This window comes from Ranitomeya variabilis, chromosome 4 (genome assembly GCF_051348905.1).
Source record: "Ranitomeya variabilis isolate aRanVar5 chromosome 4, aRanVar5.hap1, whole genome shotgun sequence".
Taxonomy (NCBI): Eukaryota; Metazoa; Chordata; class Amphibia; order Anura; family Dendrobatidae; genus Ranitomeya; species Ranitomeya variabilis.
In genome coordinates, this window is record NC_135235.1 from 496,044,715 (window position 1) to 496,071,958 (window position 27,244).

General features: G+C 44.0%; 1 protein-coding gene across 4 annotated transcripts in view; it reads left to right on the forward strand.

Moving 5' to 3' along the window:
* The window catches only part of LOC143769067 (uncharacterized), a 65,861-nt gene that overhangs the window by 8,674 nt on the left and 29,943 nt on the right, over window positions 1-27,244 (forward strand). For 2 of the 4 annotated variants that reach the window (XR_013214196.1, XM_077257652.1), the window contains exons 1-2: window positions 8,063-8,129; window positions 26,819-26,940. Coding sequence is in view for 1 of the 4 variants with exons in the window: in XM_077257652.1 (XP_077113767.1) it covers window positions 8,072-8,129; window positions 26,819-26,940 (180 nt within the window). In the remaining 3 variants the exon portion in view is untranslated. Of the gene's footprint in view, window positions 1-8,062; window positions 8,130-17,704; window positions 17,823-26,818; window positions 26,941-27,244 lie in introns of those variants that run through there. The other 2 variants (XR_013214198.1, XR_013214197.1) reach the window with 2 other exon arrangements.

A 27,244-nucleotide genomic window follows, 5' to 3' on the forward strand; every position in this document is an offset into this window, starting at 1 on the left:
CAATCAATTTCACAGGCTGTTGTGCAAATGGAATAGACAACAGATGGAAATTATTGGCAATTATCAAGACACACTCAATAAAGGAGTGGTTCTGCAGGTGGGGGACCACAGACCACATCTCAGTACCAATGCTTTCTGGCTGATATTTTGGTCACTTTTGAATGTTGGTTGTGCTTTCACACTTGTGGTAACATGAGACGGACTCTACAACCCACACAAGTGGCTCAGGTAGTGCAGCTCATCCAGGATGGCACATCAATGTGAGCTGTGGCAAGGTTAGCTATGTCTGTCAGCGTAGTGTCTGCCCAGAGGCTGGAGGCACTACCAAGAGACTAATCTCACAGAAAAAACCCAAGAAATAATGTACAAATACTAAAAATTAGCCTTTAATTTAAATATTAAAAACATACATGTGCACTTGACAAAACCATCACCAATAAATGCAAGCGTACTACAGGAAAGGCCGCAACAGTGTCAAGCCCTATGCTCTCTAAGTACCCCCTACCTGCCTGCGGAGGTTGGCACCCTATTGTCCTACGCCGTGGCGCCCCCGCTCCTCGTCGGCTCTCCCTACTATCCCTGTTAGACCCTGACGGGATAGGGGACGAAATACTCACATATACAATGTATGAATGTAGATAACTTGGAGGGACATAAATATATCAGTAAAAATATCTAGCTAGAACTAGGGTTCTCAACTAGCTTGGAAAACTGTGTCCCTTTACTCTGTAGTTCATCTTATCCAAACACAACAATTCATGGCAGATAGGAATGCTTAATTAGAGATAGAATCAAACACATCTATGATATTGGTCCGTTTGTTCCTATATAATAGGGACGCGCTACATGGATAGGGGACCGGCCCGGTGGGGCAGCTATCTGAATTGCCAACATGCTAAATTTGTACATAAGCTAAGTAACCCTTTTTGTTATTTGGATATACTCCTGATGAACCCCTTTGAACTAGGAGGGGAGAAACGCGTTGAGTATAAAGGGATATGATTCTTTGCATGAGATACATAAGATATAATGTGGTGTAGTTTTTGGTCTGCATTAGGGTCATAACAACAAAAATACAAATATGTCATTGATTAATGAGCTAATGTTTGGCTGTTTTAGGCCCTTATTATAAATTGAAATATTGCAGTGTGGTATTAAAAGGCTGAACTGTGGTATGGGATATGCCTGACACTACAGCAGATACATCTCCCCATTAGGTTAATAGCATTTTTAGACCCTATTATATAGGAACAAACGGACCAATATCATAGATGTGTTTGATTCTATCTCTAATTAAGCATTCCTATCTGCCATGAATTGTTGTGTTTGGATAAGATGAACTACAGAGTAAAGGGACACAGTTTTCCAAGGGCTAGGGCAAGCATAGGGCTTGACTGTTGTGAATTTGGATTCTGGGCTCCCCCGGTGGCTACTGGTGGAATTGAACTTGTGACATCATCTTCCCTGTTCACCTGTTCTGATTAGATCTGGGTGTCGCTATATAACCTGGCTTCTCTGTTAGATGCTTGCCGGTCAACAATGTTATCAGAAGCCTCTCTGTGCTTGTTCCTGCTCCCAGACATCTACTAGATAAGTTGGACATTCGTCCATGTTTTGTTTTTGTATTTTGGTTCCAGTTCACAGCTGCAGTTTCGTTACTGTGTCTGGAAAGCTCTTGTTGATCAGGAATTGCCACTCTGGTGTTATGAGTTAATGCCAGAGTCCTAAAGTAATTTCTGGATGTGTTTTGTTAGGGTTTTCTACTGACCATGAAAGTATGCTTTCTGTCTTCTGCTATCTAGAAAGCGGACCTCAAATTTGCTAAAACTATTTTCCTGCTGCGTTTGTTGTTTCATCTCATATCACCGCCAATATATGTGGGGGGCTTCTGTCTCCTTTTTGGGCATTTCTCTAGAGGTGAGTCAGGTCTTATATTTCCCTCTGCTAGCATTATTTAGTTCTCCGGCCGGCGCTGGGCATATAGGGATAAAAAGTAGGACATGCTACCTGGCTACTTCTAGATGATGCGGTAGGTTTAGTTCATGGTCAGTACAGTTACATCTTCCAAGAGCTTGTTCCTATAGAGGCTTATGCTAGTTCTCTGGCCATGGAGATCATGACAGTTTGACCGGCCCACTAAGGGGTTAAAATCCTTGGCTGAGAAAGGAGAGAAATAAGAAGTCTGCTGAAAATTTTTTTTTTTTTTTTTTTTCTCTAGTAGTTAGTGTGCTCTTAATTGGATCACTTGCCAGTCTGTCTATGCTGCAGTCTTTCTTTTTTTTCTCTCTCCTTCTAATCTTTGAATGGCTCTATGTTCACCTGTCTATAATGGATCTACAGAGTGTAACTGCAGGTTTGAATAATCTCGCCACGAAAGTACAAAGTTTGCAAGATTTTGTTGTTCATGCTCCGGTATCAGAGCCGAGAATTCCTTTGCCGGAATTCTTCTCAGGGAATAGATCTAGCTTTCAGAATTTTAGAAATAATTGTAAGTTATTTTTGTCCCTGAAATCTCGTTCTGCTGGAGACCCTGCACAGCAGGTTGGGATTGTGATTTCCTTGCTCCGCGGCGACCCTCAAGATTGGGCTTTTGCATTGGCACCAGGGGATCCTGCGTTGCGCAATGTGGATGCGTTTTTTCTGGCCTTGGGCTTGCTTTATGAGGAACCTCATTTGGAACTTCAGGCAGAAAAAACTTTGATGTCCCTATCGCAGGGGCAAGATGAAGCTGAAATTTACTGCCAAAGATTCCGTAAATGGTCTGTGCTTACTCAGTGGAATGAGTGTGCCTTGGCGGCTACTTTCAGAGAGGGTCTTTCTGATGCCATTAAGGATGTTATGGTGGGGTTCCCTGTGCCTGCAAGTCTGAATGAGTCCATGACAATGGCCATTCAGATCGATAGGCGTCTGCGGGAGCGCAAACCAGTGCACCATCTGGCGGTGTCCACTGAGAAGACGCCAGAAAACATGCAGTGTGATAGAATTCTGTCCAGAAGCGAGCGGCAGAATTTTAGACGGAAAAATGGGTTGTGTTTCTATTGTGGGGATTCTACTCATGTTATATCAGCATGCTCTAAGCGTACTAAAAAGCTTGATAAATCCGTTCCCATTGGCACTTTACAGTCTAAATTTATTTTGTCTGTGACCCTGATTTGCTCTTTGTCATCTATTACTACGGACGCCTATATCGACTCTGGCGCCGCTTTGAGTCTTATGGATTGGTCCTTTGCCAATCGTTGTGGGTATGATTTAGAGCCTTTGGAGACTCTTATTCCTCTGAAGGGGATTGACTCCACCCCATTGGCTAATAATAAACCACAATACTGGACACAAGTGACTATGTGTATTAATCCGGATCACCAGGAGACTATTCGTTTTCTGGTGCTGTATAATCTACATGATGATTTGGTGCTAGGATTGCCATGGCTGCAGTCTCACAACCCAGTCCTTGACTGGAGAGCTATGTCTGTGTTGAGCTGGGGATGTAAGGGGACTCATGGGGACGTACCTTTGGTGTCCATTTCATCATCTATTCCCTCTGAAATCCCTGAGTTCCTGTCTGATTATCGTGACGTCTTTGAAGAACCCAAGCTGGGTTCGCTACCTCCGCACCGTGAGTGCGATTGTGCTATAGATTTAATTCCGGGTAGTAAATACCCAAAGGGTCGTTTATTTAATCTGTCTGTGCCTGAACATACTGCTATGCGAGAATATATAAAGGAGTCCTTGGAAAAGGGACATATTCGTCCATCGTCATCTCCCTTAGGAGCCGGTTTTTTCTTTGTGTCAAAAAAAGACGGCTCTTTGAGACCATGTATTGATTATCGGCTTTTGAATAAAATCACGGTTAAATATCAATACCCATTGCCGTTGCTGACTGATTTGTTTGCTCGCATAAAGGGGGCCAAGTGGTTCTCTAAGATTGATCTCCGTGGGGCGTATAATTTGGTGCGGATCAGGCAGGGGGATGAGTGGAAAACCGCATTTAATACGCCCGAGGGCCACTTTGAGTATTTGGTGATGCCTTTTGGTCTTTCTAATACCCCTTCAGTCTTCCAGTCCTTTATGCATGATATTTTCCGCGATTTTTTGGATAAATTTATGATAGTGTATCTGGATGATATTCTGATTTTTTCGGATGATTGGGACTCTCATGTCCGGCAAGTTAAGAGGGTTTTTCAGGTTTTGCGGTCTAATTCTCTGTGTGTCAAGGGTTCTAAGTGCGTTTTTGGGGTTCAGAGAATTTCCTTTTTGGGATATATTTTTTCTCCCTCTTCCATTGAGATGGATCCTGTCAAGGTTCAAGCTATTTGTGATTGGACGCAGCCCTCTTCTCTTAAAAGTCTTCAGAAATTTTTGGGCTTTGCCAACTTTTATCGTCGATTTATTTCTGGTTTTTCGGATGTCGTTAAGCCATTGACCGATTTGACTAGACAGGGTGCTGATGTTGCTAATTGGTCCCCTGATGCTGTGGAGGCCTTTCAGGAGCTTAAGCGCCGTTTTTCTTCTGCCCCTGTGTTGCGTCAGCCTGATGTGACTCTTCCTTTTCAGGTTGAGGTCGACGCTTCTGAGATCGGGGCTGGGGCAGTGTTGTCGCAGAAAAGTTCTGACTGCGCCGTGATGAGGCCTTGTGCCTTCTTTTCCCGTAAATTTTCGCCCGCTGAGCGGAATTATGATGTTGGGAATCGGGAGCTTTTGGCCATGAAGTGGGCGTTTGAGGAGTGGCGCCATTGGCTCGAGGGGGCCAGACATCAGGTGGTGGTATTGACTGACCACAAAAATTTGATCTATCTTGAGACCGCCAGGCGCCTGAATCCTAGACAGGCGCGCTGGTCATTATTTTTCTCTCGGTTTAATTTTGTGGTATCGTACCTACCGGGTTCTAAGAATGTTAAGGCGGATGCCCTTTCTAGGAGTTTTGAGCCTGATTCACCCGGCAACTCTGACCCCACAGGTATTCTTAAGGAGGGAGTTATCTTGTCAGCCGTTTCTCCAGACCTGCGGCGGGCCTTGCAGGAGTTTCAGGCGGATAGACCGGATCGTTGTCCGCCTGATAGGTTGTTTGTTCCTGATGATTGGACCAGTAGAGTCATCTCTGAGGTACATTCTTCTGCATTGGCAGGTCATCCTGGAATTTTTGGTACCAGGGATTTGGTGGCAAGATCCTTCTGGTGGCCTTCCCTGTCACGAGATGTGCGAGGCTTTGTGCAGTCTTGTGACGTTTGTGCTCGGGCCAAGCCTTGTTGTTCTCGGGCTAGTGGATTATTGTTGCCCTTGCCTATTCCTAAGAGGCCTTGGACACACATCTCGATGGATTTTATTTCAGATCTGCCTGTTTCTCAGAAGATGTCTGTCATCTGGGTGGTGTGTGACCGTTTTTCTAAGATGGTCCATTTGGTTCCCCTGCCCAAATTGCCTTCTTCTTCCGAGTTGGTGCCCCTGTTTTTTCAAAATGTTGTTCGTTTGCATGGTATTCCTGAGAATATCGTTTCTGACAGAGGAACCCAATTTGTGTCTAGATTTTGGCGGGCATTCTGTGCTAGGATGGGCATAGATTTGTCTTTTTCGTCTGCTTTTCACCCTCAGACTAATGGCCAGACCGAGCGGACTAATCAGACCCTGGAGACATATCTGAGGTGTTTTGTGTCTGCTGACCAGGATGATTGGGTTGCTTTTTTGCCATTGGCGGAGTTCGCCCTCAATAATCGGGCCAGCTCTGCCACTTTGGTGTCCCCGTTTTTCTGTAATTCGGGGTTCCACCCTCGATTTTCCTCTGGTCAGATGGAATCCTCGGATTGTCCTGGAGTGGATGCGGTGGTGGAGAGATTGCATCATATCTGGGGGCAGGTGATGGACAATTTAAAGTTGTCCCAGGAGAAGACTCAGCTTTTTGCCAACCGTCACCGTCGTGTTGGTCCTCGGCTTTGTGTTGGAGATTTGGTGTGGTTGTCTTCTCGTTTTGTCCCTATGAGGGTCTCATCTCCTAAGTTTAAGCCTCGGTTCATCGGTCCGTATAAAATATTGGAGATTCTTAACCCTGTTTCCTTCCGTTTGGACCTCCCTGCATCCTTTTCTATTCATAACGTTTTTCATCGGTCGTTATTGCGCAGGTATGAGGCACCGGTTGTGCCTTCCGTTGAGCCTCCTGCTCCGGTGTTGGTTGAGGGTGAGTTGGAGTACGTTGTGGAAAAAATCCTAGACTCCCGTGTTTCCAGACGGAGACTCCAGTATCTGGTCAAGTGGAAGGGATACGGCCAGGAGGATAATTCTTGGGTCACTGCATCTGATGTTCATGCCTCTGATCTGGTTCGTGCCTTTCATAGGGCCCATCCTGATCGCCCTGGTGGTTCTGGTGAGGGTTCGGTGCCCCCTCCTTGAGGGGGGGGTACTGTTGTGAATTTGGATTCTGGGCTCCCCCGGTGGCTACTGGTGGAATTGAACTTGTGACATCATCTTCCCTGTTCACCTGTTCTGATTAGATCTGGGTGTCGCTATATAACCTGGCTTCTCTGTTAGATGCTTGCCGGTCAACAATGTTATCAGAAGCCTCTCTGTGCTTGTTCCTGCTCCCAGACATCTACTAGATAAGTTGGACATTCGTCCATGTTTTGTTTTTGTATTTTGGTTCCAGTTCACAGCTGCAGTTTCGTTACTGTGTCTGGAAAGCTCTTGTTGATCAGGAATTGCCACTCTGGTGTTATGAGTTAATGCCAGAGTCCTAAAGTAATTTCTGGATGTGTTTTGTTAGGGTTTTCTACTGACCATGAAAGTATGCTTTCTGTCTTCTGCTATCTAGAAAGCGGACCTCAAATTTGCTAAAACTATTTTCCTGCTGCGTTTGTTGTTTCATCTCATATCACCGCCAATATATGTGGGGGGCTTCTGTCTCCTTTTTGGGCATTTCTCTAGAGGTGAGTCAGGTCTTATATTTCCCTCTGCTAGCATTATTTAGTTCTCCGGCCGGCGCTGGGCATATAGGGATAAAAAGTAGGACATGCTACCTGGCTACTTCTAGATGATGCGGTAGGTTTAGTTCATGGTCAGTACAGTTACATCTTCCAAGAGCTTGTTCCTATAGAGGCTTATGCTAGTTCTCTGGCCATGGAGATCATGACACTTGACACTGTTGCGGCCTTTCCTGTAGTACGCTTGCATTTATTGGTGATGGTTTTGTCAAGTGCACATGTATGTTTTTAATATTTAAATTAAAGGCTAATTTTTAGTATTTGTACATTATTTCTTGGGTTTTTTCTGTGAGATTAGTTTAATTTTCCCAAGTATTCATTCTTTGACTGTGAAAACACTACCAAGAGACAGGCCAGTCCATCAGGAGATGTGGAGGGGGCCGTGGGAGGGCAACAAGCCAGCAGCAGGACCGCTACCTCAGTCTTTGTGCAAGGAGGAACAGGAGGAGCACATGTACACTGAGAGCTACAGTCAATTCCATTTTTAAGCAACATGAATCTGTGATGCTATACTGGGACAATTGTCGATTTGGTTGGAGCACCATAGAGGCTTGTTAGCCAACAGCAGACCACATGGATTCTTGATGAATGAAAGGCAAGAAGGAAGTCCATCAAAAGTGTAATGTGGATCAAGGTTTAAGAAAAACGATGGAGTCTATTGTAATCAAGGAGGTCATATGTAGCATTCTGAAGATTTAGTAAGTGCAGCCAGCAAACTTGCCATCTTGGCATTGACTGTCAAATGCCAACATCTTGTTATCACTTGATCATTAACAGTAAATTTAGTGTAAAATTTAAGACTAGAAGATAAAATCTTCATAGAGAAAAGCTGTAATGTCACTAGCAAGGATATTACTGCAAATACAGTGGCATCTAATATGCAAGGTGAAAAAAATAAGATATATATAAGAAAAGTACAGATGATATATATTTATAGGGACACAAAACTGATTGAATAAATTTCACGATCATACATTGGAAGACACATATAAGTCTGATATGATGGACAGAGAAAACAGGTGTACACCCCCTTCTTCCACTCCACTCCCTCCCGCCTTTTTCATGATTCCATCCTCCAGATTACTGGCTAAGGCATATATAAAGGGATGCAAGGCAAAACCTCCGAGAGTGTGCAAGTTCTTTCTGCAATAAAGAGAACTGCAGGTGAGTGACTTAGCCTTTAATCAGATGTACAGTATACCTATCAGGAGGCTGCAAATAGAAGAGACACAATAGTCATAAGTTATATTATAGCAATAATATTATATGTAGAGTAAATTGTGCAATATCTGATTAGCCTTGCAATGTCTAAGTACATAATAAGGATTATTATCCAATTAATATTTCTTAATGCATTTGTAAAATATTAATATTTTGTAGTTAACAATTTTGTAACTAGGGTGCATAGAAGATTCCATGATTGATTTTATTTACAGTTGTTATTTTTTTATTCAATCAATACAGTTAAAATTATTAATTAATTATACATGCAAATGCATCTTCTGAAAAGTTATAGAAATTAAGTTGGATGCATCAAAATAATAAAGCTGCCGTCTAAACTTTTGCTATATTTTCTTTTCTGGTGACAATTACATCAGAGTGTAAAGTGGCCATACGGTATTAGTTAATATTTGTATTTCTTATAAAATAGCAATTCTTAATCTCCCTTTCTTACATGTCTGCACAGTTGAATAAACAAGTTGCCAAATGGTGTTTTTCCTTCAGCTTAGGCTATGTTCACATGTCCAGTACTTATTAGTTACAGTAGCATGTAAAAGTTAGGGCACCCCTAGTCAAAATTACTGTTATTGTGAACAGTTAAGCAAGTTGAAGATTAAATGATCCCAAAAAAGCCTAAAGTTAAAGATGACACATTTTATTTATTATATATATTTTTCATCTTTTGCATTGTAAAATTACAAAAAAAGAAAATAGATTGATGAAAAATATTGGGCACCCTGTATGGTCAGTTCCTACTAGCACCCCCTTTTGTAAGTATCACAGCTTGTAAATGCTTTTTATAGCCAGCCAAGAGTCTTTCAATTCTTGTTTGAGGGATTTTCATCTATTCTTCCTTGGAAAATTGTTTCAGGTCTGTGAAATTGCTGAGTCTTTTTGCATGCACTGCATGCAGGAGAGGTTTTCTTTTGATGACTCGTCCATGAAGGCCATATTTGTGCAGGTGTCTTTGAACAGTTGGACAATATACCACAACTCCATAGTCTGCTTAATCTTTAGATCTTTTGCAGTCAAGCGGGGCTTCTGATTTGCCTCTCTAGCAATCCTACAAGCAGCTCTCAGTGAAATTTTGCTTGGTCTTCCAGACCTTATCTTGAACCCCGCTGATCCTGTTAACTGTGATTTCTTAATAATTACATTTCAAACTGAGGAAAGGGCAACTTAGAAACGCTTTGGTATCTTCTTATAGCCTTCTACTGCTTTGTGGGCCTTCATCATTTTAATTTTCAGAGTGCTAGGCAGCTGCTTAGAATAACCGATGGCTGCTGTTTTTTGGCACAAGGTTAGAGGAGGAGTTTTCATAAAGCCATAATCTCAAGGTTATGTGCACACGTTGCGGATTTTCTGTGGATTTGTTGCGGATCCACAGCATTTTTTCTGCGCGGAATTGCACCAAATCCACAAAGGATTGCTCATGCAAGGTTAATCAATGGGCATCCAGAACTGGTGTGCACATGCTGTGGAAAATTCCATCCTGATTCGCAGCATTTTATTTTCCACAGCATATCAATTCTTTTTGTGGATCTGCAGCGTTTCTACACCCATTAACTTACATTGAATCAGTCAAATCCGCAGCCAAACCGCAGGTGTAAAAAGGTTTGCGGATTTGTGCGCCAAAAACGTTGCAGAAAGGAAATTATGTCAGAAGGAGGAAGACTATGTGGGTGGAGAATATGTGTGTGGGCGGAGAATATGTGCATGTTTGTGTGTGCCTGTGGATGTCTGCGTCTGTCTGCGGGTGTGTTTGTGTCTGTCTGTGAGTGTCTATGTGTGCATCTGTCTGCGGGTGTCTCTGTCTATCTGCGGGTGTGTGTCTGTCTGCAGGTGTTTGTGTGTGTGTCTGTCTGCTGGTGTCTGTCTGCGTGTACGCAGGCGTCGTCTGATGGGACTACTACTCCCATCCGACTATGTCTGCTGTCACATATAACAGTGACAGCATGAGCCGATGATGGGAGAGTAGTCCCATCATTTGGCGCCTGTGTTCAATTGTAAAAAAAATATATATTTACATTATTACATACAATATATATACTCACCAAACACCTAATCCCCGACGCTCTCGTCTCCTGCAAGCAATCAAAAATAATAAACCAACATATACTCCCTGTCTGCCGTATTCCATTTAACAACTAGTGTCCCACGGCAATCTCACGTGTAGAACAGTAACATCGGGAGATGTGACCGCTCTACCCGGCCTTCGGTGACACACTGACAGGAGGTAACCGCTCCCGCAGTGTATCACTGAGCCACCGGAGTTCATCACCTGATCAGCTCCGCTTCTGTCACGGCACCATGCATGAGAAAATTCTCACCCAGCGGTGCCGTAAGTGACAGCAGCAGAGCTGATGAACTCTGGTGAACTCTCAGTGATGCACTGCTTGAGCGATTACCTCGCCGGAGGCCGGGTAGAGAGGTCACATCTCCCGATGTGACTGCTCTACACGTGAGATCGTCGTGGGACACTCGGTAATGGACTATGTCAGACAGGATAGTATTATATGTTGGTTTATTATTTTATTTTTGTTGCAGGATATGAGGGCGTCGGGGACTAGGTGTTCAGTAAGTATGGTAAATTTAGATCCAATAAAGGAGTCTGTGTGATTATTTCAAATAAAGGACTTTATTCTGGCCATGTCTTTATTTACCATGTAACTATAGGATTAGTAATGGATAGGTGTCTTATAGACGTCTCTCTATTACTAACCTGTGGGACTGATGTCACCTAACAATACAAAGGTGACATCAGTCCCACAAATATGAACCCCACTTGCCACTGCTATAGGGCAAGTGAGAAGAGAGAGGTTAAGTGCCAGAATTGGTGCATCTTTATGATGCACCATTTCTGGGACAGCTGAGAGCTGATGTTTATAGCCTGGGGGGTGCCAATGTTCATGGCCCCTTCCCAGGCTATTAATATCAGCCTGCAGCTGTCTGCCTAGCCTTTGTTGGTTCGATTTTATAGGGGGACCCCACGTCAATTGTTTTCTGGGTTTCCCCTCTAAACTAGCCAGTAAAGGCTAAGCAAACAGTTGTGAGCTGATATTAATAGCGTGGGAACCTTTATGGCTATTGGCTCCTTCCCAGAATATTAACATCTGCCCCCAGCCATTGGCTTTCCCTCTGCCAGTTATTAAAATTATGCGGGAGCACATGCAATTTAAAAAAAAAAAAACACACTGCATTTCACGCAGATTTCTGACAGTTGCTTTTTTGTTACAGTATATGTAGGTTAATTATGTTAATGCTCCTACATTGGCTGGTGTGTATGTGTGTTTCTTTATTTAAAATTAATGAGGGGATCTGGCTGAAGAGGGTGAACAAGGAAATTACATCACAACTCTTTTTTTTTTTAATAATAATTATAATAATATATCTTTATTTAATCCACATGAAAATCCGCATTAAATCCGCATCAAAAACACAGATTTTAAACTTCGTTTTCTGCCAACAGAGGCAGAAACCACGCAGAATTTTACACAGCAAATCCGCAACGTGCGCACATAGCCTAACAGGTTAATTAAAGCCTGAAACCTTGGTAAAAGTTATCTGAGCACTTTTGCATTGGCCCATTTTCCTTTTTGTAATTTTTAAAAAGTAAAAACTGACAATATTTTTTTTTTGCCTAAAATACAAAGGAAATTTGTGATCTTTAACTTTAGTCGTTTTAGAGATCATTTCATCTTCAATTTGTTTAACTGTTCACAATAACAGTCAGAGTGACCAGGGGTTTCCAAAACTTTTACATGCCACTGTAGAACAGATACAGCAGCAATCCATTGAAAAAAGTTGTGTAGATACAACTTTTTTGTCCGCCTGAAAAAAAAAGATTGTAACTGGATCAGTTTTTTATCACTGAAGTCTATGGAAAACGGATCCGTTAAATAGCTATCCATTTTATTCCCCATTTTAAAAGGATCTGTTTTTATTGCTTACTGGGTCAGTTTTAAAAGGATGATTACTTGACAATTCCACATGTCAAGTAGTCATTTGTTTGAAATTGATCCAGTAAGCAAAAAATGGATTAGCTTCAAGAAACACGGATGCTCACTTACCGGTTCCGTTTTCCGTAGAACTTCAATGTTAAAAAACGGATCCAGTTGCAATTTTTTTTTAAGACATACAAAGTTGTGTCTACACAATTTTTTGTCCTGCTAAGATAACTGATTGTTGCTAGATCTGTTTCAGTTTCAAATGGATGATTACTGGACATGTGAACTCAGTCTACGCACTATGATATCTTACACAGATACCATATAATAGAGCATACAGTGGGAACGGAAAGTAATCAGACCCCTTTACATTTTTCACATTTTGTTTCATTGCAGCCATTTGGTAAATTCAAAAAAGTTATTTTTTTTTCTCATTAATGAACACTCTGCACCAGGCCTGGATTGCTAATCTGCCCAGCTGGCAGATGCCCGGTGGGCTGGTGGCTCTGCAATACAAAATGGGCCGCCGCTGGCCCTTTAAATCAGGGGTGGGGAACCTCTGGCCCGCGGGCAGGTCCCCAGAGTCTGCAGTGCTCCGGTGGCAGCCTTATCCTGCCAACTGCGGCCGTTTAATCCACATGAATGATGATGTCATTGGGTGGGCGGGGTTAGCACCAGGGTGGGCAGGATTAGCTCCCAATGCTCTCCCATGCTCCTGAGCAAGAAGAGGAGCTGCTGCCAGAGTCCAGAGCGATCTCTGTGCCCCTCAGCTATGTGCCCTCCAGCTATGTACCCCAATATAACCTCTGTGCCCCATGTAATCTCTGTGCCCCCCAACTATATGCCTCCCTGTGATCTCTGTGCCTCCCAGCTATTTGATCCATGTGATCTCTGTGCCCCCTGTGATCTCCGTTGCCCCAGCTTTGTGCCCCCCCTGATCTCTGTGCCCCATAGCTATATGTCCCCCTATGATCCCTGTGCTCCCTGTGATTTCTGTGCCCCCAGCTATGTGCCCCCTGTGATCTGTTCCCCCTGTGATCTCTCTGCCCCCCTAAGCTATATGCCCCCTGTGATTTCTGTGCCCCCAGCTATATGCCCCCCTGATTTCTGTGCCCCCCAGCTATATGCCCCCTGTGATTTCTGTGCTCCCCAGCTATATGCACCCCTTTGATCTCTGCAGCTCCCAGCTTTCTGCCCCCCTGTGCCCCCCTACTATGTACCTCCATGTGATATTTGTGCCCCATGTGATCTCTGTCCTCTCCAGCTATGTGCCCCCTGTGATCTTTGTGCTCCCCCTGTGATCTCTGTACCCCCCTGTGATCTTCATGCCACCCCCGGTGATCTCTGTGTCCCCCCGGTGATCTATGTGCCTCCCCAGCGATGCCTGTCCCCCCCAGTGCTGTATATCCCCCTTTTTTTGTTTCCTGCTCTACTCTCCATCTGAGCCAGGGACCTGCTCCCGTGCACACCCGACGATGGACGCACTTCAGCTGTTCATCCTTCCCCCATCTCAACGACCTGGGTGAGTCTCAATATGGAAACTTTGTTTTATGTGTGTACAGCACTTGCACTATCACCTGTATACTGTATATAGACTGCTGTGTATACGTTATATAGGTGATACTGCAACTCTGCTATATATACATTATATAGGTGATACTGCAACTCTGCTGTATATACATTATATAGGTGATAATGGCTGCTAAATCTGTGTATAATCACAGTATCATGTATATAATGTATATGCAGTCTACACACATCATATAAGTGATACTGTGACTCTGCTGTATATACATTATATATAAGTGATACTGTGACTGGTGTGTACAGTCGCAGTATCACCTATGTATCAGTAGTCTATATACATTATATAAGGAATAATGTGACTTATAAATACAATATATGGGTGATACTACTGTATATGACCTATTGTAGAATGTACAATAGCTATCACTCACGCAATGTAAGAAGTAACATATACTTTTTATTCTATTATTAAAATATGTATATTTAAAGTAATATACAGTACAGACCAAAAGTTTGGACACACCTCATTTAAAATTTTTTCTGTATTTTCATGACTATAAAAATTGTACATTCACAATGAAGGCATCAAAACTATGAATTAACGCATGTGGAATTATATACTTAAAAAAAAAGTGTGAAACAACTGAAATTATGTCTTATATTCTAGGTTCTTCAAAGTAGCCACATTTTGCTTTGATGACTGCTTTGCACACTCTTGGCATTGTCTTGATGAGCTTCAAGAGGTAGTCACCGGGAATGGTCTTCCAACAATCTTGAAGGAGTTCCTAGAGATGCTTAGCACTTGTTGGCCCTTTTGCCTTCGCTCTGCAGTCCAGCTCACCCCAAACCATCTCGATTGGGTTCAGGTCTGATGACTGTGGAGGCCAGGTCATCTGGCGTAGCACCCCATCACTCTCCAACTTGGTCAAATAGCCCTTACACAGCCTGGAGGTGTGTTTGGGGTCATTGTCCTGTTGAAAAATAAATGATGGCCCAACTAAACGCAAACCGGATGGAATAGCATGCCGCTGCAAGATGCTGTGGTAGCCATGCTGGTTCAGTATGCCTTCAATTTTGAATAAATCCCCAACAGTGTCACCAGCAAAGCACCTCCACACCATCACACCTCCTCCTCCATGCTTCACGGTGGGAACCAGGCATGTAGAGTCCATCCGTTCACCTTTTCTGCGTCGCACATAGACACGGTGGTTGGAACAAAAGATCTCAAATTTGGACTCATCAGACCACAGCACAGATTTCCACTGGTCTAATGTTCGTTCCTTGTGTTCTTTAGCCCAAACAAGTCTCTTCTGTTTGTTGCCTGTCCTTAGCAGTGGTTTCCTAGCAGCTATTTTACCATGAAGATGAAGACCTACTGCACAAAGTCTCCTCTTAACAGTTGTTGTAGAGATGTGTCTGCTGCTAGAACTCTGTGTGGCATTGACCTGGTCTCTAATCTGAGCTGCTGTTAACCTGCGATTTCTGAGGCTGGTGACTCAGATAAACACATCCTCAGAAGCAGAGATGACTCTTGGTCTTCCTTTCCTGGGGCGGTCCTCATATGAGCCAGTTTCTTTGTAGCGCTTGATGGTTTTTGCCACTGCACTTGGGGACACTTTCAAAGTTTTCCCAATTTTTCGGACTGACTGACATTCATTTCTTAAAATAATGATGGCCACTCGTTTTTCTTTACTTAGCTGCTTTTTTCTTGCCATAATACAAATTCTAACAGTCTATGCAGTAGGACTATCTGCTGTGTATCCACCAGACTTCCATAACTGATGATCCCTACATTATTTATAAGGCAAGAAATCCCACTTATTAAACCTGACAGGGCACACCTGTGAAGTGAAAACCATTCCCGGTGACTACCTCTTGAAGCTCATCAAGAGAATGCAAAGAGCGTGCAAAGCAGTCATCAAAGCAAAAGGTGGCTACTTTAAAGAACCTAGAATATAAGACATATTTTCAGTTGTTTCAAACTTTTTTGTTAAGTATATAATTCCACATGTGTTAATTCATAGTTTTGATGCCTTCAGTGTGAATGCACAGTTTTCATAGTCATGAAAATACAGCAAAATCTTTAACTGAGAAGGTGTGTCCCAACTTTTGGTCTGTACTGTATCTCTGCTGTATTTGTGCATTATGAATTGTGGTATGTGTTAAAGGGGCCCACTGAGACTCTTTCAACCGAGCCCACAAAAACCTGGAGCCGGCCCTATATGCACTGCACAGTACCATTTCTCCTGTCCTGTTGTCAAAGAGGCGACATTGGACTTTGGGAGGGTCAATATTGGTTTAGTATTTTTAATGTTACTATGGCCAAATAAAAATAAAATATTGGAAAAGCTGTTTAAATGGATTATCCCAAGTAATCCCCTCTCCTCTGGATAGGGGATAACTTTCCAATTGCTGGAGATCAGACTGCTGGGACCCCCATGATCCTGAAAATCGGAGCTCTGTAGAGCACCATGTAAGTGCAGCTGTGGTCGATAATACGCACTGTGGTGGCATTCACATGTGGTTCTTCAAATATCTCCTTTAAGAGAGTGAGGGGCATGACAAAGTAAAACAAAAGTCACTGATCGGGGTGAGGAGTGTTATAGTATGTGGGCTGGTGGGGTTTGTGTGGCAGGGCTGCTTTTTTGCACCAGCCCGGCCCTGCTCTGCACCCCATCTTGACTGAAAAAAAACAGAAATGTAGAAATTTTTGCAAATTTATTTAAAAAGAAAAACTGAAATATCACATGGTCATAAGTATTCAGACCTTTTGCTCAGTATTGAGTAAAAGCACCCTTTTGAGCTATTACAGCCGTGGGGCTTCTTGGGAATGATGCAACAAGTTTTTCACACCTGGATTTGGGAATCCACTGCCATTCTTCCTTGCAGATCCTCTCCAGTTCCGTCAGGTTGGATGGTGAACGTTGGTGGACAGCTATTTTCAGGTCTCTACAGAGATGCTCAATTGAGTTTAGGTCAGGGCTCTGGCTTGGCCAGTCAAGAATGGTCACAGAGTTGTTCTGAAGCCACTCCTTTGTTATTTTAGCTGTGTGCTTAGGGTCATTGTCTTGTTGGAAGGTGAACCTTCGGCGAAGTCTGAGGTCTAGAGCACTCTGGAAGGGGTTTTCATGCAGGAGATCTCTGTACTTGGCCACATTCATGTTTCCTTCAATGACAACCAGTCGTCCTTTCCCTGCAGCTGAAAAACACCCCTATAGCATGATGCTGCCACCACCATGTTTCACTGTTGGGATTGTATTGGGCAGGTGATGAGCAGTGCCTGGTTTTCTCCACACATACCTCTTAGAATTATCACCAAAAATGTCTATCTTCTTCTCATCAGACCATTTCTCATAGTCTGGGATGTGTTTTTTAGCAAACTCTATGTGGGCTGTCATATGTCTTGTACTGACGAGAGGCTTCCGCCAGGCCACTCTGCCATAAAGGCCCGACTGGTGATGGGCTGCAGTGATAGTTGACGTTGTGGAACTGTCTCCCATCTCCCTACTGCATCTCTGGAGCTCAGCCACAGTGATCTTGGGGTTCTTCTTTACCTCTCTCACCAAGGCTCTTCTCCCACAATTGCTCAGTTTGGCTGGACGGCCAGGTCTAGGAAGACTTCTGGTGGTCCAAAGCTTCTTCCATTTAAGGATTATGGAAGCCACTGAACCTTGAGTACTGCAGAAATTCTTTTGTAACCTTGGCCAGATCTGTGCCTTGCCACAATTCTGTCTCTGAGCTCCTTGGCCAGTTCCTTTGACCTAATGATTCTCATTCGGTCTGACATGCACTGTGAGCTGTGAGGTCTTATATAGACTGGTGTGTGCCTTTCCAAATCAAGTCCTATCAGTTGAATTAAACACAGCTGGCCTCCAATGAAGGAGTAGAACCATCTTAAGCAGGATCACAAGGAAATGGACAGCATGTGACTTAAATATGAGTGTCTGAGCAAAGGGCCTGAATACTTATGACCATGTGATATTTCAGTTTTCTTTTTTAATAAATTTGCAAAAATGTCTACATTTGGTTTTTTTTCAGTCAAGATGGGGTGCAGAGTGTACATTAATGAGAAAAAAATGAACTCTTTTTAAATTTACCAAATGGCTCCAATGAAACAAAGAGAGAAAAATTGAAAGGACTCTGAATACTTTCTGTACCCACTGTAAGTACTAGCAGAAAAGTTGTATTTTCATGCATGCCGATATAAAGTCTCACACTCCCATTTCTTGAAATACTTTGCCTGTGTCATTCAGGCTGATTAACGATAAAGCTGTGGGAGAAATTAGCGCAAATATGGTCTTATTCAATAGGCTTAATTTAGTCTTTATCAGATTATACTAACCTGATGTATCCGTTATAAGAGCATAGAATGTAAGTGACAGCTGCAGCAGACCCATGAGTCAGCAAGTGACAGTTGACATCAATGTAGAAAGGATTTCTGTGGAATAGTTCCGCGCTTGTGAAAATGTGAAGATGTCAATCCAGGCAAGATTTGTTGAAAGAATTGTGGTTTATTTGACACGTTTCAAAGTTAAAATTACTTTTTCAAAACACAACATGAAGAGCAGACTCACCAAAACCTTGTCAGATGACAAATGCACTCGCAGGGTGCACCAGGCCCCCGATAATAAATGTTAAAGCAGCACAGGTGCAAGCTACTGATGAGAGCAACCACCCAAACATGAGAGGGGTTGGCTGCCTAGTAGCAAAAATGCACACAGGTAAGGCTTGCATAAGACACTATTCATATAGATAAATGTGATGCTCAGTGTCAGGACAACCTATTGATCACGCCCATAGTATTAGCAGGCGAACCGTCCAGCACTATATATATACATGCAACACACAAGAAACAACATAAAGGGGCCCTGCGGCACCCTGCAAAAAGATGATAAAAAGTGCAAAAAAGATGAAAAATTAAATAATGTATATAATACATTAGATGAGGTATTAGTTACAATTTTGGCGAAAATGGATAAGCTTGCAACCCAACGTCAAGGGTTCTCATAAACCTCATAAGCTTTATCATCTTTTTGCAGGGTGCGGCAGGGCCACTTCCCTCCCCCACAGATTGCCAGTGAAGAAGAAATTTGCTGACAGTCTGAGTCTCTTGAATAAACTGTACAATTAATATAAAGGTGTAGGAAGTTAAGTATAGTGTGAAGTTGGCCATCCTAATTGACATGCAGACAATCCTTTTTGGAAGTAAAGGACCCCTGCAGCGCCAAGAAGGATGTCTTTCCTGTGTGAGACAAATAGTTTGCACAAATAATTAAGAGAGGAAAAGGTCTTTTCAGATAGTTGGAACAAAGGTACTTGTGTTTACACATAGATAGCAAAATGGAAGAGGCTTTGTCCACAGTGACACTGATGTTTCCGGCGAGGTAAGGCTGTACATTGTCCCAGACGTATGTCTCCAAAAGAACATTAGAAATATTGGAGTCCGTATAGATCCAATAATGATGGGACATATATTTTCAGCTTCAGAATGAATCATGGAAGAAAATGAATGTTTTTCATAACTGCAACCCCTGCCTATAAGCCACAAATCCATAGAAGCCAGATAACTGACAACAGCCATGTCCTGTTTGGTCTCTGGTTAACGATAAATTCCAGATAAAAAATATGGTGGAGATTTTGAACTTCTGCAATCATCAGGAGTCACATTATCACATACATTGGGAAATTCATAAGATCCTCAAGAGCTGAGGACATCCCGGCCAATGTGAGGTCATCGAGGTGAGTGTGTAGGTGTAACTCAGATGCTTATAAAAGGTCAAGACACTTTACGATCTGTGTTCTTATAGAGAGATATAGTTGTGCTCAAAAGTTTACATACCCCAGCAGAATTTTTGCTTTCTTTTCCTTTTTACAGAGAATATGAATGATAACACCAAAACTTTTTCTCCACTCATAGTTAGTGGTTGGGTGAAGCAATTTTTTGTCAAGCTACTGTGTTTTCTCTTTTTAAATCATAATGACAACCCAAAACATCCAAATGACCATGATCAAAAGTTCACATACCCCATTTCTTAATATTATTATTATTATTATTATTATTATTTATTTATTTATATAGCACCATTGATTCCATGGTGCTGTACATGAGAAGGGGTTACATACAAGTTACAGATATCACTTACAGTAAACAAACTAACAATGACAGACTGATACAGAGGGCGAGGACCCGGCCCTTGCGGGCTTACATTCTACAGGATTATGGGGACGGAGACAGTAGGTTGAGGGTTGCAGGAGCTCCGGTGTTGGTGGGGCGGTGGCTTCGGTAGTGATGAGGAGGCAGCGGGGTCAGTGCAGGCTGTAGGCTTTCCTGAAGAGATGGGTTTTCAGGTTCCGTCTCAAGGATCCGAATGTGGTTGATAGTCGGACGTGTTGGGGCAAAGAATTCCAGAGGATGGGGGATATTCGGGAGAAGTCTTGGAGGCGATTGGATGAGGAGCGAATAAGTGTGGAGGAGAGAAGGAGGTCTTGGGAGGATCGGAGATTACGTGAGGGAAGATATCGGGAGATTAGTTCAGAGATATATGGAGGAGACAGGTTATGGATGGCTTTGTAGGTCAGCATTAGTAATTTGATCTGTATACGTTGAGGGAATGGGAGCCAGTGAAGAGATTTTCAGAGGGGGGAAGCAGAGGAGTAGCGAGGAGAGAGATGAATTAGTCGGGCAGCAGAGTTAAGGATGGACTGGAGAGGTGCAAGGGTGTTAGCAGGAAGGCCGCAGAAAAGGATGTTGCAGTAGTCAAGGCGGGAGATGATGAGGGCATGCACAAGCATTTTAGTAGATTGACGGTTGAGGAAAGGACGGATTCTGGAGATATTTTTGAGCTGGAGGCGACAGGAGGTGGAAAGAGCTTGGATGTGCGGTTTGAAGGACAGGGCAGAGTCGAAGGTTACTCTGAGGCAGCAGACTTCCGGTACGGGGGAAAGCATGATGTCATTGATTGCGATAGATAGGTCAGGTAAGATAGATCTATGGGATGGAGGAAAGATGATGAGTTCAGATTTGTCCACATTGAGTTTGAGGAAACGAGAGGAGAAGAAGGAGGATATGGCTGATAGGCACTCTGAGATTCTGGACAGCAGAGCAGTGACGTCTGGGCCAGAGAGGTAGATCTGAGTGTCATCAGCATAGGGGTGGTACTGGAATCCATGGGATTTTATGAGTTGTCCCAAGCCAAGTGTATAGATTGAGAAGAGTAGGGGTCCTAGAACAGAGTCTTGGGGGACTCCAACAGAGAGAGGGTGGGATGAGGAGGTAGTGTGGGAGTGGGAGATGCTGAATGTGCGGTTAGAAAGGTACAAGGAGATCCAGGATAGGGCGAGGTCTTTGATGCCAAAGGAGGAGGAGGATCTGTAGTAGGAGGCAGTGGTCAACTGTGTCGAAAGCAGAGGACAGGTCTAGAAGGAGGAGTACAGAGTATTGTCCATTAGCCACTCCGCAACCCTGGACACTTGCCGGAGCTTTTTAGTGGTGTTATTGTGCCAAGGTTGTCTATTGATACATCACACTCTGCCATGGACGAGGAGGGCAACTGTGTCAATAGCTGATGCAAAAGTGGCATTGTAGAAAGCAGTGGCACTGTCTGTGTCGTGGAGTGAGGATATGGATGCCAGTGGTAGGATAGAGTCAGAGAGTGTGTGGGTGTCTGTTATGACCCCAATGGCGAGGGTCTCAGAGGAACGTGGAAGTCTGCAGAATACAAAAATCCAGCTCATAGGGCAGTGGTAACTGGGTTGACCATATATCTACTCCTAACGCCAACACTAGAAGTAGCCGGGGATCATTCCTACGTTGATTCTAGATGACACGCGCCAGCCGGAGAATCTAGCTACCCCTAGTAGAGGAAAACAAAGACCTTTCTTGCCTCCAGAGAAGGGGACCCCAAAGCTGGATAGAAGCCCCCCACAAATAATGACGGTGAGGTAAGAGGAAATGACAAACACAGAAATGAACCAGGTTTAGCACAGAGAGGCCCGCTTACTGATAGCAGAATAAAGAAAGGTAACTTATATGGTCAACAAAAACCCTATCAAAATCCACACTGGAAATTCAAGAACCCCCGAACCGTCTAACGGTCCGGGGGGAGAACACCAGTCCCCTAGAGCTTCCAGCAAAGGTCAGGATATAGATTTGGAACAAGCTGGACAAAAATACAAAACCAAAACAAATAGCAAAAAGCAAAAGGCAGACTTAGCTGATATAACTGGAACCAGGATCAGTAGACAAGAGCACAGCAGACTAGCTCTGATAACTACGTTGCCAGGCATTGAACTGAAGGTCCAGGGAGCTTATATAGCAACACCCCTAACTAACGACCCAGGTGCGGATAAAAGGAATGACAGAAAAACCAGAGTCAAAAAAAACTAGTAACCACTAGAGGGAGCAAAAAGCAAATTCACAACAGTACCCCCCCCTTAGTGAGGGGTCACCGAACCCTCACCACGACCACCAGGGCGATCAGGATGAGCGGCATGAAAGGCACGAACTAAATCGGCCGCATGAACATCAGAGGCGACCACCCAGGAATTATCCTCCTGACCATAGCCCTTCCACTTGACCAGGTACTGAAGCCTCCGCCTGGAGAGGCGAGAATCCAAGATCTTCTCCACCACGTACTCCAACTCGCCCTCAACCAACACCGGAGCAGGAGGCTCAGCAGAAGGAACTACAGGCACAATGTACCGCCGCAACAAGGACCTATGAAATACATTGTGAATAGCAAACGACACAGGAAGATCCAGACGAAAAGATACAGGATTAAGGATTTCCAATATCTTGTAAGGCCCAATAAAACGAGGTTTAAATTTGGGAGAGGAGACCTTCATAGGAACAAAGCGGGAAGAAAGCCACACCAAATCCCCAACGCGTAGTCGGGGACCCACACCGCGGCGGCGGTTGGCAAAGCGCTGAGCCTTCTCCTGTGACAACTTCAAGTTGTCCACCACATGATTCCAGATCTGCTGCAACCTATCCACCACAGAATCCACCCCAGGACAGTCAGAAGGCTCCACATGACCCGAAGAAAAGCGAGGATGGAAACCAGAGTTGCAGAAAAAAGGCGAAACCAAGGTGGAGGAACTAGCCCGATTATTAAGGGCAAACTCAACCAACGGCAAGAATGTCACCCAATCGTCCTGATCAGCAGAGACAAAACACCTCAAATAAGCCTCCAAAGTCTGATTGGTTCGCTCCGTCTGTCCATTAGTCTGAGGATGGAAAGCAGACGAAAACGACAAATCAATGCCCATCCTACTACAAAAGGATCGCCAGAACCTGGAAACAAACTGGGATCCTCTGTCTGACACAATATTCTCAGGGATGCCGTGCAAACGAACCACGTTCTGGAAAAACACAGGAACCAGATCGGAAGAGGAAGGCAGCTTAGGCAAAGGAACCAAATGGACCATCTTGGAGAAGCGATCACATATCACCCAGATAACGGACATGCCCTGAGATAGCGGAAGATCAGAAATGAAATCCATGGAGATATGTGTCCAAGGTCTCTTCGGGACAGGCAAGGGCAAGAGCAAACCGCTGGCACGAGAACAGCAAGGCTTAGCTCGAGCACAAGTCCCACAGGACTGCACAAATGACCGCACATCCCTTGACAAGGAAGGCCACCAAAAGGACCTGGCCACCAGATCTCTGGTGCCAAAAATTCCCGGGTGACCTGCCAACACCGAGGAATGAACCTCGGAAATGACTCTGCTGGTCCACTTATCCGGGACAAACAGTCTGTCAGGTGGACAAGACTCAGGCCTATCAGCCTGAAATCTCTGCAACACACGTCGCAGATCCGGAGAAATAGCTGACAAGATAACTCCATCTTTAAGAATACCAACAGGATCAGCGACTCCAGGAGCATCAGGCACAAAGCTCCTAGAAAGAGCATCGGCCTTCACATTCTTTGAACCTGGTAAATACGAGACAACAAAATCAAAGCGGGAGAAAAACAATGACCAGCGGGCCTGTCTCGGATTAAGGCGTTTAGCAGACTCGAGATACATCAGATTTTTGTGATCAGTCAAGACCACCACACGATGCTTAGCACCCTCGAGCCAATGACGCCACTCCTCAAATGCCCATTTCATGGCCAACAACTCCCGATTGCCCACATCATAATTTCGCTCGGCAGGCGAAAACTTCCTAGAGAAAAAGGCACAAGGTTTCATAACAGAGCAACCAGGGCCTCTCTGCGACAAAACGGCCCCTGCCCCAATCTCCGAAGCATCCACCTCAACCTGAAAGGGAAGTGAGACGTCAGGCTGGCACAAAACAGGCGCCGAAGTAAACCGGCGTTTCAACTCCTGGAAAGCCTCCACGGCAGCAGGAGCCCAGTTAGCTACATCGGAGCCCTTCTTGGTCATATCCGTCAAAGGTTTCACAATGCTAGAAAAATTAGCGATAAAACGACGGTAGAAGTTAGCGAAGCCCAAGAACTTCTGAAGACTCTTAACTGACGAGGGCTGAGTCCAATCAAGAATAGCTCGGACCTTGACTGGGTCCATCTCCACAGCAGAAGGGGAAAAAATGAACCCCAAAAAGGGAACCTTCTGTACACCAAAGAGACACTTTGAGCCCTTGACAAACAAAGAATTTTCACGCAAAATTTTAAAGACCAACCTGACCTGCTCCACATGCGAATCCCAATTATCAGAAAAAACCAAAATATCATCCAGATAAACAATCAAAAATTTATCCAGATACTTCCGGAAAATGTCATGCATAAAGGACTGAAAAACTGAAGGCGCATTGGAGAGCCCAAAAGGCATCACCAAGTACTCAAAATGACCTTCGGGCGTATTGAATGCGGTTTTCCATTCATCACCTTGCTTAATGCGCACAAGGTTGTACGCACCACGAAGGTCTATCTTGGTGAACCACTTGGCACCCTTAAGGCCCCGTCTCACATAGCGAGATCGCTAGCGAGATCGCTGCTGAGTCACAAGTTTTGTGACGCAACAGCGACCTCCATAGCGATCTCGCTATGTGTGACACGTACCAGCGATCAGGCCCCTGCTGCGAGATCGCTGGTCGTGTCGGAATGGCCTGGACCTTTTTTTGGTCGTTGAGGCCCCGCTGACATTGCTGAATCGGTGTGTGTGACACCGATCCAGCGATGTCTTCACTGGTAACCAGGGTAAACATCGGGTTACTAAGCGCAGGGCCGCGCTTAGTAACCCGATGTTTACCCTGGTTACCAGCGTAAATGTAAAAAAAAACAAACAGTACATACTCGCCTTCTGATGTCCGTCAGGTCCCCTGCCGTCTGCTTCCTGCTCTCACTGACTGCCGGCCGTACAGTGAGAAGTGAGAGCGCAGCAGTGACGTCACCGCTGCGCTCTGCTCTCAGTGTACGGCGGCTCAGTCAGTGAGAGCAGGAAGCAGACGGCAAGGGACCTGGACACCGAAAGGCGAGTATGTACTGTTTGTTTTTTTTGGTAACCAGGGTAAACATCGGGTTACTAAGCGCGGCCCTGCGCTTAGTAACCCGATGTTTACCCTGGTTACCCGGGTGGTGCAGGGGGACTTCGGCATCGTTGAAGACAGTTTCAACGATGCCGAAGTCGTTCCCCTGATCGTTGGTCGCTGGGGAGAGCGGTCTGTGTGACAGCTCCCCAGCGACCACACAGCGACTTACCAACGATCACGGCCAGGTCATATCGCTGGTCGTGATCGTTGGTAAATCGCTAAGTGAGACGGGGCCTTTAATCCGGGCAAACAAGTACATGTCTGGATCTCAGAAACTCACTCAGCTATTATGCACACACACTGATTATAAGCAAATAGGTCACAGATGAGGATGTTACCTTTAGTAGCCATTAAAACTCATTTGTGTCAACTTCTGTGGATGTTATCAGACCAAAATCACCAGGGTATGTGAACTTTTGATCAGGGTCATTTGGATGTTTTGGGTTGTCATTATGATTTAAAAAGAGAAAACACAGTAGTTTGATAATAAATGGCTTCACCCAACCACTAACCATGAGTGGAGAAAAAGTTTTTATGTTATCATTCATATTCGCTGAAAAAAGGCCAAGAAAGCAAACATTCTGCTGGGGTATGTAAACTTTTGAGCACAACTGTACACTGTGGTGTATGCATGATTCCCTCCACTGGACGTTCTTCAAACAAAACACTTTCCTACACTAGGCCGAATCATATCTGTGATTGGTGTAGAAAGTTTCTTTTGTTTTATCCGTTTTATTTTATATAATTGTATATGCTGTATTGATTTGGCCACTTTGTAAAATATTTTATACATTTTTATAAAGACTGCCTATCGTTTGGATTAAATTTAAAATTTAATAGTTCTGTTCCTTTTGTTCTGTAACCCACACCCATGAAGCCATATGCTACCAGAACTAGGCCTCCAGTCAGCCCGCATAAATGACTGGAGGTGGTGGCGAGTAGTCTGGGGTTATGGAGCTTGTAGTGACTGTATTTGGGGTATATACCATATGCTCACTGTTAGTTTCCTGATAACCGGCCTATTAGCGGAAACAGTCTGCGGTCTCCTCCATTGATCGTCGGTCAATCGCATAACTGTCCAGACGATAAGGGCAGCAGAGGCTGTTCGCTCCAAAGATACAACGGGTGGAACTGAGATAACATCCCCCCGGCTGCAATCTTTGACAAATTGGTGGCAGTGGGGGGATTCTGAGTGTCCACTGATTCCGGTGTCCACTCCTTGACAGCCTCGTTGAAATGTTCAGTATTTGGTCAGTATTTTACATCAGTATTTGTAAGCCAAAACCAGGAGTGGGTGATAAATACAGAAGTGGTGATGTGTTTCTCTTATACTTTTCCTCTGATTGTTCCATTCCTGATATTGGCTAACAAACACTGATGTACAATACTGACCAAATAGTGAACATGTGAACGTGGCCTTAGTGTGTTACTAAGAGGCAGGCAGAGGTGCTTGATTGGCAAAGACCTACAGAGGTCTGTGTAGTATGGATTGGCAGTCTGTTCTATCAATGGACCATCCTGGTCTTCCATATATGTAGCAACATGTACTATAAGATATTTATATATTCTTGTTTTTTAGTGGTGTTATTACATGAGGATGCATATCACTAAATTTGGTCTTGATGCATGATGCCCTGGTTGTTAATATCAATTGATGTTGCACACAGGTGAGAGTCAAAAAATGAATCCCTCCATGTTGGGAGTATTTTGTCTGATGTTCTGTGTCCAGAGTCGATCTTTGCATAATGAGCGACTAAATGCATTGGATTTGTCAGAAAACAGAGACCTGGTGAGTAAATTATATATGTCTGTGTTTTGTTTGTCTACTACCGTAGTAAATTTACTTAAAGAGGTATTACAGGCTTACTATATTCAGTGACCTGGGATAGGTAATCAATATCAGATTTGTAGAGGTACAACACTCGGTCACCAACTAATCAGTTGTTTTAATCTCCAGCCAGATGTGAACAGTGAACAAGCAAAACAGCACAGCTCTGAACATTGTATAGTGGCCGTTCCCAAATACTGAAGCTCAGCTCCTTTAGAGGCTGATAGGAGCTGAGCTGCAGAACCTGAAACGGCCACTACACAGT